This window comes from Acartia tonsa, chromosome 15 (genome assembly GCF_053477335.1).
Source record: "Acartia tonsa isolate MP-2025a chromosome 15, ASM5347733v1, whole genome shotgun sequence".
Classification (NCBI taxonomy): Eukaryota; Metazoa; Arthropoda; class Copepoda; order Calanoida; family Acartiidae; genus Acartia; species Acartia tonsa.
Window position 1 is genome coordinate 13,801,306 of NC_137274.1, and position 18,885 is coordinate 13,820,190.

General features: G+C 32.5%; 1 protein-coding gene and 1 long non-coding RNA gene across 6 annotated transcripts in view; both read left to right on the forward strand.

Annotated features, from left to right (window-relative positions):
* LOC145307440 (uncharacterized) overlaps nt 1–12,795 on the forward strand; it is a 39,145-nt gene extending 26,350 nt beyond the window's left edge. For 2 of the 5 annotated variants that reach the window (XM_080149882.1, XM_080149884.1), the window contains exons 17-22: nt 8,142–8,200; nt 8,759–8,909; nt 9,877–10,018; nt 10,622–10,691; nt 11,118–11,176; nt 12,060–12,795. In XM_080149882.1, the coding sequence (XP_080006008.1) occupies nt 8,142–8,200; nt 8,759–8,909; nt 9,877–10,018; nt 10,622–10,691; nt 11,118–11,176; nt 12,060–12,170 (592 nt within the window). In that variant the 3' untranslated portion in view covers nt 12,171–12,795. Of the gene's footprint in view, nt 1–3,281; nt 3,373–8,139; nt 8,201–8,758; nt 8,910–9,876; nt 10,019–10,621; nt 10,692–11,117; nt 11,177–12,059 lie in introns of all 5 variants that reach the window. The other 3 variants (XR_013875468.1, XM_080149883.1, XM_080149885.1) reach the window with 3 other exon arrangements.
* A 2,983-nt stretch (nt 12,796–15,778) lies between these two features.
* On the forward strand, nt 15,779–18,573 carry LOC145307441 (uncharacterized). The gene is made up of 2 exons (XR_013875469.1): nt 15,779–15,942; nt 16,397–18,573. It is a non-coding gene; the product is annotated as an uncharacterized LOC145307441 (long non-coding RNA).
* The last annotated feature ends 312 nt before the right edge of the window (nt 18,574–18,885 follow it).

The window sequence follows — 18,885 nt, forward strand, 5'->3', positions numbered from 1 at the left end:
CTGATAAATTAGGGATAAGGAAAAGATTTACAACCCCAATGTTGTTGATAAACAAAACTATTCCGTCTATTGATTACAATTATAGGCTAAAGGTTGAATACTATTTTTTGGGAAAATAAGATTAGACTTGTTGTTTAAGATAAGTTACCTAACACTTCATAAAAACTGGAATTAATCCTTATACTTTTATATTTTACTATCCTAATTAATTACCTATATTTTCATAACCACATTAAAACCTATTGTATGAAATATTGAAAAGCTTGGTTTTGCTAAGCCAAAAGTTGACCTTGCTTTAAATTTTAAAAAAAATTTAATACCTACAGTTGAAAGGCTTCTAAACTATCAAATACAATTGAAACTTTTTTAGTTTAAAGACTCATTAAATATTATCATTATGACCTCACCTCTGGCATTTTAGGGCAGTTGATATGAGAAGTTGGTTTTTGATAAACCTGTAATAGAATAGAATCTTCTATCTTATACCCCAAATCTTTTATATATTGTTTAAAAGTGTGTCTTAAATTAATAGGTGATATAAACCCTACAGTTTTGGTCAAAAATAAATAAAAACTGATCCAATTCATGCTCAAGCAATGACAATAAATATTGAACTTTGAATCTACTCACCTTTTGACAGCACTACAGCTTGATTCCTTGCAGTTTTTTTTACAAGATTACAGGGGTGTATATTCTGCACAAGATTTATTTTTTTTCCCCTGCTACAAAATTTTTTATTTTTTTTCCCCCCTAGATTTTTCTTAAAAAGTAGGGGGGGAAATAGAAAAATATTTAAAGAACTCTATATTTTATTTATTTTATCCCTCCTACCACACATTTTTTTAGTTTTTTTAACCAAGGAGGGGGGCGAAATGGAAAAAATGTTTTCAGTTTTCTTAATTTTTACATTTTTTTTACCTCCAACCACTTATTTTTTATTTTTTTTCCCCCCCCCTGAGCCGGCGATCCCATGCAGAATATACACCCCTGCAAGATTATGAATATTTTAATAATTCGGGGCACCTCGGGGCAAAAAAAAACTAGTTTTAATCTTATAATTGTATATTCTATATCCACGGAAAGCTGTTTATAATACGATGTGAGAAATAACTAATAACATTATCCTCACAGAATTTTTTTTTTCAATTTTGAAAATTTTGCTACCTCTTTTCTTTAAATGACCATATAGTTTCATATTTTTAACATTAACACCTTTGGATGTAAATATCATTCAATTGTAAAAAAGCGCGATATTTGGTTTAAGTAATATTCATTTATACAGCTTTTTTTTTCAAAATTGTAATTTAAATGATAGGGTAGTGCGGGGTTATTCCGGTCAATTTTTTGCTTCAACTTAAAAAAAAACATACTTCCCAAAAACTTTTACCGGTTTTTAAGAGTGCAAATGAAAGATATGGCAATAACGAAGAAGCCTGTCTTGGTCCTCCCGTTAAGATCTCGCAACTAGAAGTCGGTCAAAAATCGATTTTAAGGGCGGCGGTTGGCCTATACCGGAATAACCCCACCGGTGGGGCTATTTCGGTCAGTTGACTTTGGGGGGGTGGAACACCCCCTTAAAATATTTTGTTTTAACATTTTAAACTATGAGTAGAAAGCTGAGGTCATTAGCTTTCTAACGGTACTAGTCGCATGCAGATCAGAAAATTTTTTGACCACATTTTGCCCATTTTAAAAAAGTCGGTAAAATCGCAAAAAAAACATCGATTTTTTTCATGCAAACTTTTTTTAAAAAATCATACTTTTTATTATATGATTAGGTTTTTATAAGCTTTATACATAAATTAGAGGCAATTTCTGATTCGCAGGTCCTGGAATTTCTTGAAAAAAGTGATTTTTTTCCCAAAAATTTTTAATTTTAAAAAAACTGCCAGTTTTGACAGCAGTTTTTGATACATTTTTTCTTGTCTCAAATTGGCTAGGATTGACCTACAAGGGTGGTTAAGGTGTCTAAAGATGCAAAATTACATGCCTGACAATTAACTCGAATTGATATAGGGTCTAACTCTAATATTTCAACACATTTTATGCAACAGGAATTTTGAAAATGCAAAATCTTGAATATGTACTCTAAATCTTGGAGATAGAACCCATATCCTGGGGAGTTTTTGTTAGGACATGCAAAGAGCTTTCTATAGACACCTTCAACACCTCTCTAGCTTAATCCTAGCCGATTTGACATAAAAAATCCAAACCGCACAAAAATCGCGAACACCCTCTTATACGAAAAAGATGCAAGGGTTTCATATGGAATTTTAAATCTTCTAGCGGTCTTTCTAGATAGACATACCCCTTCTTACATGAGCCAATGCAGCTGATACATCTTCAGGCAAATATTTAAGGCGTTCCTTTGGGTGATATACTCTTCCCATTACTATAAAAATGTGTCTGAAAAATTTTTAATGTCTTTACAAATTGAAAAGCTTAGGCAACAAAACATGACATAATACAAGCAGTAAAATGACTAATAATGTACATCTAACAACAGGCAAGGCAATGATTAAAGCTTAGGTCATGCATTTAGGTTGTTTATGCTTCCAGATCACCTGAAAAAAAAAATTAGGGTATTATAAATTTATAAATACAGTAATAAAAAAAGTAAAAAAAAGTGACCGGAATAGACCCTTTTTTTGAGACGAAAAAAAAATTATGAAAAAATCAAGTTAGAACAACGCCTCCAATTGCAAACGATAAATGAATGCCATATCTTTCATTTTACAAAAACCCGGGGGTCAATAGGACTTACCATTTTTTCACAATTTTAGATTGAACATGGCCTATTTTGAATTTTTTTTTTGCAAATTTTTTGCAACTTTTTGAGGGCAAAAAAATCATAGAAGGAGTTATCTGACAAAAATTTGCTGAAGTAAGAAATGAAAGTATAGGCAATAAACTACAACTTTGCTTTTCTGAAGATCTCTCGCAAACGTTTAGAACACCGTTAAAAAACGGTTTTAAAAAAGTTGGTCGAGTGACCGGAATTAGACCCCCCTACCGCATTAACCCCGCACTACCCTACCATATGGGAAAAATTTTCGAGCATGAGAACCATTTATTATGAAATATGTGATACATATGATTTTCATTTAGTTTCATATTTTTGACACTTTGGTTTTTGACCATGAGAAACATTTTTTAGAAATTTAATTTTATTAACGTTTGATCATTTATTACCTAAGGATTTAAAAATTCATTTATTCTAAATTTTGTTTTATTAAACAACTCAGTCCCATAGTTTGAATTTTAAGTATTTTGATTTATAAAGATATCAAATGTGATATATGTTATGAAAAGTTTACAACTCAAAATGAACATGATATGCACATGAAGAAACACGAAGAAAATCCAAACTTTAGGGACACTCAAATTTTGGTTTATGGTTTATTATGGTAACTGACTTGATATCACTTTAAGCAGAGTTAAAATTTTATTAGAATAAGGATTATCATCAAGCTGGTGATCAAAAATGTTTGTGCCAAAACTGATTTACCTATTTTTTTCAGCTTTTTTTGTTAACGTGGCTTGTTTGCTTAAGATAAGCTGACTTATACAATTTTGTTATGGTATTAAGGTAAACCAGAATAAAAACATTTTTTTTATGATCAAGTGAAAATTATATTCTTATATTTTACACTAATTTAGGCATTATAATAAAACATTCTAATTCCTGTGCCTGATCTCTCTGTTGAAGAACTGAAAAGCTGAAAGAATGTTGATGGTTTCTTTTTCTTGTTCTTCAGAATTGCCTGTCTTGGCACACTCTGTGTTCCTGAATACTTCAAACACGTTGTCTTTTCATTCTAAATTACATTTAAACCACAACATACACTCAGACACATAACAAATCCAATTTCAAGACCTTTCAGCAGGTTATAAATACTCTAATTTCATATTTATTAATTTAAGTATTGAATCTAGATATTAAATGTGATATTTGTTATGAAAAATTCACAACACAAAACGAGCATGAAATGCATATGAAGAAGCACGCAGAGAATCCTAATTTCAGGGACGCTACAATTTTGCTAATATTGATGAGATTCTTTCAGGATCCAAGAAAATTCAACATTTCAGGACTTGTGCTCCAATAGGTTTTTAAGGTTATTTGAACAGAATTGAAATAAAGGTTAATTAAGTGAATCAAAACAATTCTATAATTTTCCTTTGTCTGTTACTCTATTGAAAGTGTGTTATGATTAGATATTTCCTTATTAGTGATCAATCTTATCAACCAATCTAATGGAAGTTTCATTAAATTCATCTACTAATTAACTATTTTATTTTTTTCTTTCACAAAATGGAAACATCTACTTTTGTACAGCCCAAAATAATATTATTTTTATTTTATTTCTATGTACTATTTAAAATATCAATACTTTAATTTTTGTTAAATAAAAAATTTTGTGGGGAGTAATATTTTTTCTAGGGGCAATTATTCTTGGGAGGAAGGTGGTCCCCTCCCCCAAAATAGTTGTAAACCTTTCAAGGATCTATGAGAAGCTAAATTTGAAAGGTGAACCATATCGGTTCAGTGGTTAGCAAGATCCAGACACACAGATCCTGTTACTTTATATTAAAGGAAATCTTGCATAATAATTGGATTGTTGATGGAAATCTTTGTTTCAAATTTGTACCCAGAAATAGGCGGATTACAGGATTTTTGCAGGATGTCCACAGATTAACAGGCTATTGTTTATTTCAATGTGGATCCATAATGCTCAAATCCAGGCGGGTTGTGGAGATCTAGACTTTGATTTATTACAAGTAGTTAGATGTCTGTATTTGTGCTATTGAATAATTTGATAATTATTTCAGTTGCAGTTAAAGAGAGTAAAACAGATGTTTAATGTCTTTGAAAAAAATACATTAGGGGGGGGGTTTAATGCAACCATCTCGTAATCAATGATTAAATGGCACTTAGAATCCGAATTTTGTTTCAAAATTTGGCATGAGTAATCCTTGATAGGTCTATTTTCCCTAAATTAAACAAAATAGTTGGAAAAGTAACCGTTGGCTGCTCAGCTGTTTGGCCATTTTTTGCCTATTTTCATGTTAAATCCATTACGAAACCTATCTCCACATAATATATTTTGCTTCTCCAAAACGTTGTCAAATGGTTCTAGCTGGTAGTTGCTGGTACTAGAAATTTAAAAATAGTTTTTGTTATCATCTCACATGATTTAAGGCTAAAATGTTACAAAAAGTTGATTCCTACGTAAGTTAATTAATTTGCCCTAATAAAAGCAAAAAAGGCTAAACATTACTTTTTCAACTTTTTGTTCAAATTAGGGAAAATAGACCTATCCAGGATTTCTCATGCCAAGTTTTGTGATGAAATTTAGATTCTTATTGCCATTTTATCATTGATTACAAGATGGTTGCATTAACCCCCCCCTCTATAATTAAGGTGTATTTAAATATATCTCTAAATATGATACTGATCACTGATAGGTGATAGATGACCCATGTTAAATCTGAACTAGCAAATAACTTCAAATATTTTTTAAAGTTTTCACAATTTTTAATTTACAGGAAGCCTTCAAGAAATCCTTAATCTAACTACTGAAAGACTGCTACAAGTAGACCAAGTACCCAAAATCTGAAGCCTTCAGTATCAGTAAAAAAAAGTTATAGGCATTTTAAAATGGCAATGAAACCAATACAAGAATCTAGAAATGCTCAGCTGTGATTAGTTGTTGAGTAGATTCAGCCTTCTGATTTCCTGGAAATACTAAATTCTTACACTACAATACTATCAGCGCAATACAAAGTAAATTTTTGTGAATGATTTTGACTAGGGTGAGGCGGGGCATTACCGGTAATTTTTTGGGTTTTTTGAAAAAAAATGGGGTAAATATTAATATTTTTAAATGGGACCAAGACCATTAGAAAGCTTATGGAAAGGACTATCAGGTCCTAATAGGACGTTATCCTAGGACTTTTAGAAGTTTGTCATAATTGGACTCAAAGAAATTACCGATAAATGCCCCACTGTGGGGCATTGTGGGTAACGTCTTTTCAACCTAAAAAAATCGATGAAAAACGGCCAAACGGCCAGTCAAACATAAATAATCATAATTAGTATAGGTTACAGGGATTATCCACAAAAATTTTCATAAAGATCGGACTATTCCTTCTATGTCAAAAATCATCTTTTTAAAAAGACGAGAAATTTCGATTTTTTTTCACAAAAATTTTCTTAAAAAATAAAATTTAAATTTTTTATATAAAAAAACCTGTTCTATTCACTTTTTGGCCTAATTCTTAAAAAGCTCGTATTGAATTTTAGATTTTACCAAAGAAAACCTGAAAATTTATCTTAAAAATCGAATTTGAATTTTTTTTTGACATTACCAAAAAATACCCCGCGCGAACTTTGGTAATTTTTGAAAAAAATATTAACTCTACATTTAAGCTCTCAACAAATTTGGAAAGAGCGGGCAATTCTTAGATCAAAAGGTTTATACGGATCAGTTCTAGGTCTTACCAATTTTTGTGTAGGTCGATCTTTATACACCTAGGTGAAAAAATTTTTGAAAAAAAAAAATTTTCGTCCGACTTTGAGACCCAAAAAGTACCCTTAAAATTCATCTCACAAAAATTTCATTTTATACTTTTTTGTAGGCAATTTAATAAGAAACAAATTTGCTTTAATGTTTTTTTTCTGTCAGTCATGGAGAAAAATGTCATTTTCTGAAGGTGGGTAAAAAATTACCTGTAATGCCCCTTACCGGTTAATGCCCCGCTTGACCCTATCAAATAGGGCTTTTTTTTGTAAAATTATAATAAGTTACTGGAAATGTAGGTTTTTCATGAATATAAGCATATAATTTTGTTTCTATGTGGGGTATTAGGTCTACTTGTGGCAGTCTTATAGCAGTTAGATCAATGTATTTCTTGCAGGTTTCCTTAAATGGAGTAAGGTTAAAGAGAAATTGACATAATTTCTTTACTGTCTCTTTGAAAAAAATGTCTGGTATCTATACAAATTTCAACATTTATTTTTCTTGTGTAAACAAAATATTCTTTTTAGCTATTGTAGATTATATTAGCACTTTCCCAATTGAGGTAGTGAACCAACAAACCTAACTTTTAAATTTGTCAGTTGGGTGGATACAGCCCCCTTTAGCTCCCCCTTCTGCATGCCTATGCTCCAGTCTTTATCAAAAATGATGATTATTATATATTTATTTTCAGACCTTTTTTCCAATCAATCACCTATCACTTCAACATTATTTTTAGAAATATTTATAAAGATCACCTTAAAGAAATTTAATGTTTTTTAAATAGGTAAAATGGTCTAAAGATTTAATTAGCATTTTTGCACCTGGTTGACTCTTAAACTAAATGAAGTTTTTTGATTTAAAAATACCTGTTGATGAATTAAAGAACTCAAGGTAAAGATTTAATGTAATCATTTTTGGCAAGACAAGAGCATTGCAAAAAAATTATTGGTTGTATAAGAATCTTCATGTTTGTTATATAGACCACTTAAAATTTTATTCAAAAAAACTTTATAAGAAAAATCATTTGTTGTAAAAGAGTGTTAATATTTGTTATATGAACCATTAAAAATTTTATTCAACATAATTTATGCAATAATGCATATTAGAACATTGTTATCATACAAGCTTTAAAAAAATAATAGAGTAGAATACCTTAGGTATATTTGTTAAATCAGTTTGGGAGTTTTGTTGAAAGTAAACCGTGTAGAAATATTAGAATTTCATGCATAAATGCATTTTAGAACATTGTTTTCATACAGGCTTTATAAACTTTATAAATATAAAGGAGTAAGTTATTTACATCTATGAGTCACTTAGGTATATTTGTTTAATCAGTTTAAGAGTTTTGTTGAAAGTACTAACAAAATATTATAATTTTATGCTAAAATGTATTTTAGAACATTGTTTCCATACAGGCTATATAAACTTTATAAATATAAAGAAGTAAGTTAATTACATTTGTACAGACCAACAGACCGTGTAGAAATATTCTTAACAAAATATAGTCAAAATGCATTTAAGACCATTGTTTTCATACAGGCTTTATAAATATAAAGAACTAAGTTAATTACGTCTATGCGTCGCAACCAAAATTGTAGAACATTAAAATTTTTACAGACCAACCCGTAAGAAGAACATCAAGTGCGACATTTGTGGACGATGCTTCCTCAATCCCCAGGAATAGATTTATCCAATAGTATTATAAAGTAATACTCAAAGTTTTATTAACTAGTACCATCCAATGATACAAAACTATGCATAAATGCATGTTGAAAATGTTTATCATTTTAAAAACTAGAAGAGATAAGCTTTCCATTGGAATGTCTTAACAATTTTTTAGTACCCTAACATTTTTTACCTTATTTTTAGAGGATTTTAGGCGAAAATGAAAAAAAAATATTTTGCGGATTTTCTCAAAAAGGGCCCCAAAAAAATTTGATTTTTACTTTTTACAGTATACCAAGACATGTTACTTTAAGGCTGTGCAAACCGTTTAAATGGGTAGTTTGAAAAACCTGGAATTTGTTTATCCTACCTGTCTTCAGTGTGTTCAAACGTTTCAATCACTGAATAAATAAATCTCCTGTGTGTGTAGGACTATTGTTCATATTTGTTATTCATCGCATCGTATTATAGACAGCTTTCCGCTGATATTAAAATTAAAAATTAGATTAAAACCAGTTTTGTAAGCCCTGAGACCTTTAGATCACTGGATAAATCTATAATGTGTGTGTAGGACTATGGTGTTCATATTTGTAAACACTTCTCATGTGACACATGTGACGCCAGCTTCTTGAAGAGACGTAACCTGGAGGTGCACAAGAGGGCTCACGCGGGAGAGCAGATCTACTCTTGCGATATATGCGAAGCTCTCTTCACTAAAAGGTAACATTTTACTAGGGTTCGGCCGGATACCGGATATCTGGCTGATTTCTAATGCCTGATGTCTGGAATCCGGCCGGATATTATGCAAATAATTCCAGCCGAATAACCGTAAATCCGGCATTAGAAATAAGCTGGATATCCGGTATCTGGATAGTTTCAATATCCGGCGACATATGCGAGACTCTCTTCACTAAAAGGTAACATTTACTAGGGTTCGGCAGGATACTGGATATCCGGCTTATTTCTATTGCCTGATGTCTGCTATCCGGCCGGATATTATGCAAATTGCCAGATATCCGGCCGAATAACCGTAAATCCGGCATTATGAATCAGCCTGATATCTGGTATCCGGATAGTTTGAATATCCGGCGATGTATGCGAGGCTCTCTTCATTAAAAAGTGACATTTTACTTGTCATTTAATACTACATGAAGGGAGGGGACATTGGAATTGAAATTCAACTGGTTCCAAAAGTTTTTATATTTTCATAAGTCTAGTATCTTGAAAGTCCGTCCGTACGTCTGTCAGTCCCTAAATAAACGAATTATGCTTTAGGAAAGCGCTCTACTGTCACAAGAGGGCTACCCACGAGATAGATAAGAGAATATCTAGCTGTCCGTCCGTCTTTTAGTAACTTAAAAGTCCGTCCGTACATGCGTCCGTCAGTCACTAAATAAACGAATTTTGCTTTAGGAAAGCGCCTTACTGTCGTAAGAGATGGACAAGAGAAAATTCAGTTGTCCGTCTGTTTACCCTTTTGTATCTTAAAAGTCCGTCCATACGTACGTCTGTCAGTCTCTAAAAAACGAGTACACGTATACTATTTTAGGAAAGCGCTTTATTGTCACAAGAGTGTTACCCACGAGATGGACAAGAGAATGAGCGTCTGTTTGTCTTTTAGTACCTTAATAGTCCGTCCGTCCGTCCGTACGTCTGTCAGTCCCTAAATAAACGAATTCTGCTTTAGGAAAGCGCTGTACTGTCACAAGAGGGCTACCCACGAGATGGACAAGAGGAAGTACAAGTGCGACGTCTGTGGCCTCATGTTCTTGAACCCCTGTAAAGTCGAGAAGCACAAGCTCATCCATACCAATGAGAAGCCCGTTAAGGTAGGTTGAAGGGGTAATTTTGTGTATCATCAATGGGGATGTACAGTAAGACCCACGAAAAAGTATTTTTAAGGTTTACAGCCTTTTTTTTCTTTATGTATCATCAAATGTAGCATATGTCCTTGTTCTCTATACAATTTTACACAAGATAAAGAAATAAAATAATTTCACGTAAGTATTTCATCCATACTGTAAGTAGCCCGTTAAGGTAGAGGGTTAATTTTGTGCATCATCAATGAGGATGTATATAATGTTAATTTATCTGCCATTGTGTGATCATTGGACTGCAAATTAGTCCCCAAAGTCTTTTCGTATTCGTTGGCTTAACAACTCTGGGGACTGTTATGGAATTCCTTCAGTTACACTAGTCCCACTCCCCACAGTCTTTTCTTATTCGTTGGCTTAACAACCTTGGGGACCTTTATTGAATTTTGATTGGTTGATTCAATTTAGTTTAACCACAAATTTTAATCTACAGGAGGGGTAATTTTGTGTATCATATCAATATCATCATTGGGGATGTACGGCTCTTGTCTTATCCCTTTATATCCCTGAAAAATACGTTCGTTTGTCCTACCATCTGATATAATATTTTTGTTTCAGTGCGCCCAGTGCCCGAAATCCTTCAAAGACAAGGAGAGGTTGAAACATCATATTGCCTACCATCACACCAAGGAACACAACACTTAAAAAAAATAGCATAAAACCATCCCCTTTTTGTCTGACATTTACTTCCATCCTATATTATAACACTCATACCTAACAGAAAATCAAGGCTTTGATTGCACGACTTTAATTTATATGATAATGCTTTTGACAGTTTAGTGTTTATTGAACAAGGCATTCCCCCCCGTACTCAAAAAAATAAAAATCCGGTATCCACGGATTAATCCGTTTCTTTTTTGGGCGTTTTTTTTGTAAGAATCCGAATCCGGTCAAAAATTGTACGGATTGCCAACCTTAATTCTAACATGTTTTATTTTATGTCTTAAGTAGTTACCTAGCAAAGATTAAGCCTTTGGTTCAGAACAACATGTCTAAATCTAAGAGTTTTAACATTGCTGGGATGATTTTAACAAGTGTTGTTATCTTTGTCTCTAGGAGGCTCCCCACATACCCTGTATCAGTTGTGACAGGATGTTCAGAGATTCTTCTCAGGTAACTAAACTTTTATTAAACTTTGGGTACCTAGCATTTAGAAAACTTTGAGTACCTATCATTTTTTAAAAACTTTGGGTACCTATCATTTTTAGAAACTTTCGGTACCTATCACTTTAGAAAACTTTGGGTACCTATCATTTTTAAAAACTTTGGATACCTATCATTTTTCAAAACTTTGGGTACCTATCATTTTAGAAAACTTTGGGTACCTATCATTTTAGAAAACTTTGGGTACCTATCATTTTTAATAACTTTGGGTACCTATCATTTTTAAAAACTTTGGGTACCTATCATTTTTAAAAACTTTGGGTACCTATCATTTTTAAAAACTTTGGGTACCTATCATTTTTAAAAACTTTGGGTACCTATCATTTTTAAAAACTTTGGGTACCTATCACTTTTAAATACTTTGGGTGCCTATCATTTTAAAAAAACTTTGGGTACCTATCATTTTAGAAAACTTTGGGTACCTATCATTTTTTAAAACTTTGGGTACCTGTCATTTTTTTAAAGCTTTTGGTACTTTTCATTTTAGAAAATTTTGGGTAACTTTTTTATTACACTAGTCCCCAAAGATTTATAATAAATTTTCTTTCTTGGGTTAACAATTATGGGGACTGTTATTGAATTTTGACTGGTTGGTTCAGTTTATTGAGTGCCCAAACGTTTCAATCACTAATTGTATTATACAGAAGGGGTAATTTTGTGTATCATCATTGGGTATGTACATATATTTAACGGCCAATGTCTTATCCCTTTAGATCCCTGGATGTAATGAGTATTTTCTTGAGGGGGGGGGGGGGTTGGACCAACAATGATAAATTAAAATACATGCCCGATTATAATAAACAAAATCTCATCCCCATTATTATTATTACAGATGAAGATCCACAGAGAATCTGGTGAATGCGACATGAAGAAAGAATTGCACGCGTCGGGTATCTCCCACCCCCTCCCACTACCCCTAGTACCCACCAAAGTTGAAAGCTAATCGGCCACACGCCGCCAAACCGGTTGAGCACGCCGCCACACCGGCTAAGCACGCCGCCACTCTCAGCTACATACTAAGTGTGTCCAAAAACTAGGGTTGGCAATCCGTCCAAGTTTTGGACAAGATTAGGATTCTTACTAGAACCCGTTCGAAAAATAAAACGGATTAATCCGTGGATTCCGGATTCTTATATTTATGACGGATTCCGGATTCTAGCACTATTTAAAAGGCATTTTTAAAAATAAATTAAGGGATTAAACTGAGAATAATCTTGAATCTTCGTTTTTTTTTCTTCATATTTTCACAGTAGCTTTTCTCCTATTTCTAGATAGACCCTACGCCTACTGCGGTCAAAATGGCTGTTAAAAATTAAAATATATATTCGGACCAAAAAACTCAAGACGCTAATTTTAGCCTAACAATTAAGAATCCGAATCCGCTATTAAAATAACGGTTTTCGGGTTAGGATTCTGGATTCCAAAACTGGCCAAAAATTGGGCGGATTCCGGATTCGGATTGCCAACCCTACCAAAAACACAGTGTAAAGTGTAAATAGAATGAAATGTAAAAATTATTGTACAAAAATTATTTCAATTATCTACCTAAGTAGGTATAATGTTTAACATAAATAGACTTAAAATTTTTAAAAATTCAACTTTTAGCATTTTATTATTTATTTGAATCCATAAAAATTATCACAAGTCTAGTTTTAGGCCATTTGGCATAATACTTAAATTTAATTATAATGTGGCTTGCTGGTTCTAGGCTATTTATCTTATTTTGGGTGAGAAATATGAAATTGTTGATTGTAGTTCTATAAAAGTATTCGGATCATGGAAAGAAAACGAAGTTGCGGGTTTCGTCGTATTTCCACAGTAGCCTTTCTTCTATTAGTAGCCCCTGCGGGAGGCTCTAGCCCAGCGGGGCATATTTTCTAATCCTGCGGGACAATCCTCAACATTTACCTACCCTAACCTAAAATAACCTATTAAAAGCTACTGTGGTGAAACTACGTTGAAACCCACAACTTCGTTTTCTTTCCTTGGTCCAATTATTCTAATGATCTGTGTACACATACGTGCTTAGAGGGGGGAGGGGGGGGGGGTAACCCTTTAAGGGTGAAAAAACATTTTTTGTCTCATAAGGGGTTACACCCCCCCCCCCCCTTTTTTTCTGTGCATGTATGTGTGCTTTGTTATATCCAGGGCGACCACTGCATACTATATATACTATTTATACTATATAGGATGAATTTGGATACTATATCATACTATATGACAAAAATTTACTATATATACTATATATTATTACCTTTATTTGACCAAAATTTACTATATATACTATATAATATTATATTTATATAACAGAAAACGGATTTTGTGACAACACCTCTTATGGAGTGTTTTGTCTTATTTTCACAGTAGGTTTTCTCCTATTTCTAGCCTCTGCGGGGCAATCATTAACCTTTATCTTACCTAACCTAACCTATGAAAAGCTACTGTGATATGATGAATTTTCCATTAATTTTACCATATTACGAAATTGCCAATTATGACCAATAAGGGGGGTAAAAAAATTTGCGGCGAGCTTCGCGCGCCGTTTTATCCCCTCCAAAACCAAATTACCACCCCTTACAAATTTTTTACCCCCCCCCCCCCCCCCCCAAATGAAAAAGCTTGGACGCCCTTGATCATATAAATATAATATATCACATGATGTTCAGTAAAGTTTATCATTTTTTGTGTATATTTCCTTAACTAAAAGATATGTTTTTTAAAAAAACCTTAATTAAAACACACAACAATCTACCTATATTTCTAGACTTGTTAAAATAACACCAACATTTTTGTTCAAAGGGGGTGTAAAATTTTCTAGGAGCGTTTCGCGCACCGCCCTAACAAATCCTTGCGAACACCTCTTTAAACATGGATGACAACATCCATAAAAGCGAAGCTCTGAAACAATATGACAGACGAACATTAACTTTTGTTGAGTGTCAGAACTGAATATACAAAATATGAAAATATAAGGTTTGACAAAATTATACGTAAACTTGTTGCAAAACTTCTTAATTCTCTTTAAGGACATACTGACATTTTAATACTTGATTATAGAGATGCTTCGCTCTTGATATTGTACCTTATTGTAATAGGAATTAGTAAACAAAAAATCAGATCAATCGGATGCTTTTATCACATAAAAAATTGTTATTAAAAAAGTAAAAAGATCAACATGTTTAAAATGGATGTACGGACATTCTGGTAACAATTATAGAGGTGCTACGCTTTCTAAATCGTACCTAACTACTACAGGAATCACCATGCAAAGTTTGAAATCTATAGGACAATTCTAACATGCCTAAATTAATGAATAAAAGCTAACTATCTCGGACGGACAGACCTACCCTAATTATAGAAAAGCTTCGCTTTTAAAAAGTGTCAAATTTTTAATGTGCCATTTAAAAGGGTGGGAGATGGTGATATAACTTTTGGCATTATCATCTTGGTAATATTTTTTTCACTTTTGAAGATTTTTATCCCCCTCTCCGCTCGTTTCCCTTGTCTATAACCTAACCTAACCTAAAATAGTTGTTCTCTGCCAGAGTCATAGTTCTGTCAGGGTGTCAGTTTGTACCGAAGGATCTTGCTAACCGCTGAACCGATCGGGTTCTCCTTAACAGAGTAGCTTTTCATAGGTCCCGGGAAGGTTTATAACTATTTTTAGGGAAGGTACCACCACCCTCCCAAGAGAAATCACAAAAAATCAAATTATTTATGTAGAGATCTGAACGCAATATAGAAATTTTTTCTCAAACTAGACATTTGAAATAAAAAAATAAACATTTAAAGTGCCACTAGAGGCCTCTAGGGGCGTAACCGATAGTAATTTTACAATTCACTATGTATGTCAGTCCGTAATGCAATGTGGGAAATGTGATTTTCCAAATTATTTCCAAAATGAGTTTTTAGCTCGCCCCCACCTATTTTTTTTAAGGTGGGTTAATCATCCTTTTGAATCATTCTCCCTCCCATAAAAATGTTTTAATTCAATGAGTGGCGGGGGGGGGGGGGGTAATATTCTTTTTTTGCTAGATGTCTTTAAGCTCCCAGTCATTGCAGGGTGGGGAGAAGGGATGGTGTTGAAGAGATGGGGGAATGGAAAGGGATCAAGTAATCCCACCCCCTTAAAACGCCCTTATTTAAAATTGGTATATATGATCAAAATGCCCCCCCCCCCCCTAAAGCTAAGTGCCTCCGAGGGGCGGGGGGGGGGCAATATGTTCAAACTGCCCCCTCCCCCCTCAAGACAAAGTGCTTGGCACGCCACTGCTACATTAAGAAAGAGATGGAGTAAATCCCTTAAAATATATTATTGTTTGTAATTATGATTTATATATCAGTTATTTTTCATAGATTGCTTTGATTACAACATTGCTTTGAGGTATTATTGATTAAGTATATACTACGATTTACTAAATAATTCAAAGTCCGATACTATATCATACTATATGAGTAAAAAAAAATATACTATATATACTATATGGGGGGGAAAAATATACTATAAATATACTATATTTTTTTGGTTTTGGAGTGGTCGCCCTGTATATCAAGTATGTAAATATAAAAATTTCTTCCTCCCACTCCCCCCCCCCCCCAAAAAAAAGGAAGAGGGGTTATAATTCTATTTTTCTATTACTTTCAACATTAACATTAATAATGTTTTTGATAATTCATGTAGACATCCCGTAAAACTTTTAGAATCTTCATAAGGAGTAAGTGATAAGACAATATAGGGTTGGGCCGGATATCCGGCCATTTTCAATATCCGGCCGGATACCTAATATTAAAAATATCCGGTTACATGATATCCGGCTGATTTTTGACGCCGGTAATCTGGCCGGATATCCGGTAAATTGCCGGATATCGAACGTTGGCCGGATATCCGGCATTAGAAATCGGCCGGATATCCGGTATCCGGCCAAAAAAGTATCCGGCCCAACCCTAAGACAATGGAATATATGGGATGTACGTACCCAATGAAGATAATCAAAATTACCCCAAAGTTTTTTAATATATTTGTTATGTATTATTTGTAAATTGTCACATTGCCGTAATATTCAAAAACTTTTTATACTAATAATTTCAAAAGGTATACACAAAGGGTAATTTTGTTGGTCATCATTTGGGATATACATTAATTTATCATCCATTGTCTTCTCCCTTCAGATTCCTTGAAAACATATAAGCGAGATTACAAAAAATATAAAAATTTCAACCTTTCTATAAAATAAACCTAAGAATATGTACATAAAAAGAGAGGGGTAGGTTTCTGGTAGAATCCGTAAAGGTGTGTGTTTTAAGGCTTAAAAATAGTAGTAAAACGATAATATTCACTAAATATGTGTATTTCTTATTGAAAAGAACTATAGACAAAAAAAATCTTTAAAAGTTAACATAAATTTTTATCGTTCTACTAATGTTTTTAACTCATAACACATAACCTTTACGGATTTTACCTCTATTATAAAATGTTTTATTAGGAATATCTACTTCTTATAAAAATAAACTAACGCATTTTAAATTATAAATTAAGTTTATTAATATCCGCGGAAAGCTGCCTATAATACAATGCGATAAATAAGTATTATCGCATTGTATTATAGACAGCTTTCCACTGATAGTAAAATAAGAATTTTGTATTAATTTTATGATATACATGTTAATCATAAAAAAATTGTCTACTATACGAGATTTTTCAGTATGGCTAAGGGCCGGTTCTAATCCAGTGGTTTCGAAGCCATACTGAAATATTTATCTTAAAAATACTCTTTTTATTTATTTTTTATTGAAAATAAAAGCATTTTATTAATAATTTAATTGTTAAAAATATACATATAATGATTTTATTATGTGTAATTAGACTGGTTTGTTCTGTTTTATCATACTTATTTTTTTTAAACCCTAAAATGGATTTTTTGCCCCCTTTTTAAATCTAAACATGCTCATAAATCAAATGTTAAATTGATTTTAATATAATATCTAATGTATTTTTAAAGGGAAGTTAATTTTTATTTTATCGTATTTTAAACGATAATGTTTCATTTACAGAGGTGGATTTTTTTTTAAAATTATATGTTAATAGCCCTTTACTTAATTTTTGAAGATTTTTGGTGATTTTCGAGGATTTTTCACACAAAAAAATTGCTTCAACAGCGAATATCAACCCTATTTTTTAAAGAATCCACCTTGGTTTTAAAAAATCATTCTTTTTTGCTTTAAATACGACAAAATTAAGTATTGTATTTTCAAAATATTGCACAAACGGGAATAGGTTTTTAAATTATCCTGTCAATATAATGATCACATGGAAAAATTGGGGTATAGTCTTTAGTGGCAACGCCTCTTCAGGGGCATTCCGTCCTATTTTCACAGACGCTTTTCCCTTATTTCTAGACCCTGCAGGGTCTCTAATCCTGCGGTGCAATCACCCAATTCAACTTAACCTAAAGGAACCTAACAAAACCTAATGTGAAAATATGATAAAACGCCCCTCAAGAGGTGTTGCCATGAAAGGAACTTTGGGGACTTTTCTTAAATTTTGATCTGTTGGTTCATTAAGTTGAATTGTAATCTATAGAAGATATTTTTGGGATTTTAATTGGGGATGTATATCAATATCTCAGCCATTGTCTTTAGAAAAATCAATATCATGAAAATACGGTATTAGTTATTTCTCGCATCGTATTATAAACAGCTTTCAGCGGATATAGAATGTACAATTATAAGATTAAAACCATTCTTTTAGCCCCGAGGTGCCGAAGGCATTGGCTTAAAAAAGCTTATGATTGTACATTTTTATATTTGTAGAAAACTGGATATAATACGATGCCTCACATAAGTTTTTCGTATGGATGAGAACCGGTTCTAATCCACCGGAAAATAATCGGTTTCGAATGAATACGAGAAATAAGTATTAGGTGCCTCATATTATATGTAAAATTTTGTAAAACTTGCTTACAATTTAATTATACGGCACTAAACCCAACTCCATAATCATGAACTAAGATTAAAATCTTACGTTAATAACCCTTTTGCAATTTTATTTATTTATTGTAGATTTTTATGAGATTTTGGAGGATTTTTCACAAAAAATATTTTGCCTCGCCAGCGACCCTAATTTTTTAAGAATCAAGCGTCACCCTTCCAATATTGCGTATAAAGGCGTACGAATTTAAGAAACAGCATTTTCTAAAGCATCATCCGTTATAAAATTTATGTTGGGGGTTATAAATGCTCCTTAATTAACTAAATTGTAAGCAAACCTTTTTTCGTTCTATGCAATTATTAGATTTTTAGTTATGCTATTACTCGTGTTGTATATAAATATAATATATTTAATCCTTTAATTTATTTTTTTAAGTGGAGTTTTTCTATAATTAAGGTCCGTCCGTCCGTGACGGATAGCTTTTTTCGTTAATTCAAGCATGTTAGAATTATCCTATCGATCTCAAACTTTGTATAGTGATTCCTGCAGTAGTTAGGTACGATTTAGAAAGCGTAGCAACTGTATAATCGTTACCAGAATGTCCGACGTCCAGTTTAAATATGCTGATTTTTAAACTTTTTAACAACAAATTTGTATGTGATTCATACAATTATCCGATTGATCTGATTTTTGGAATACTGATTCCTAGGACAACAAAGTGCAATATTAT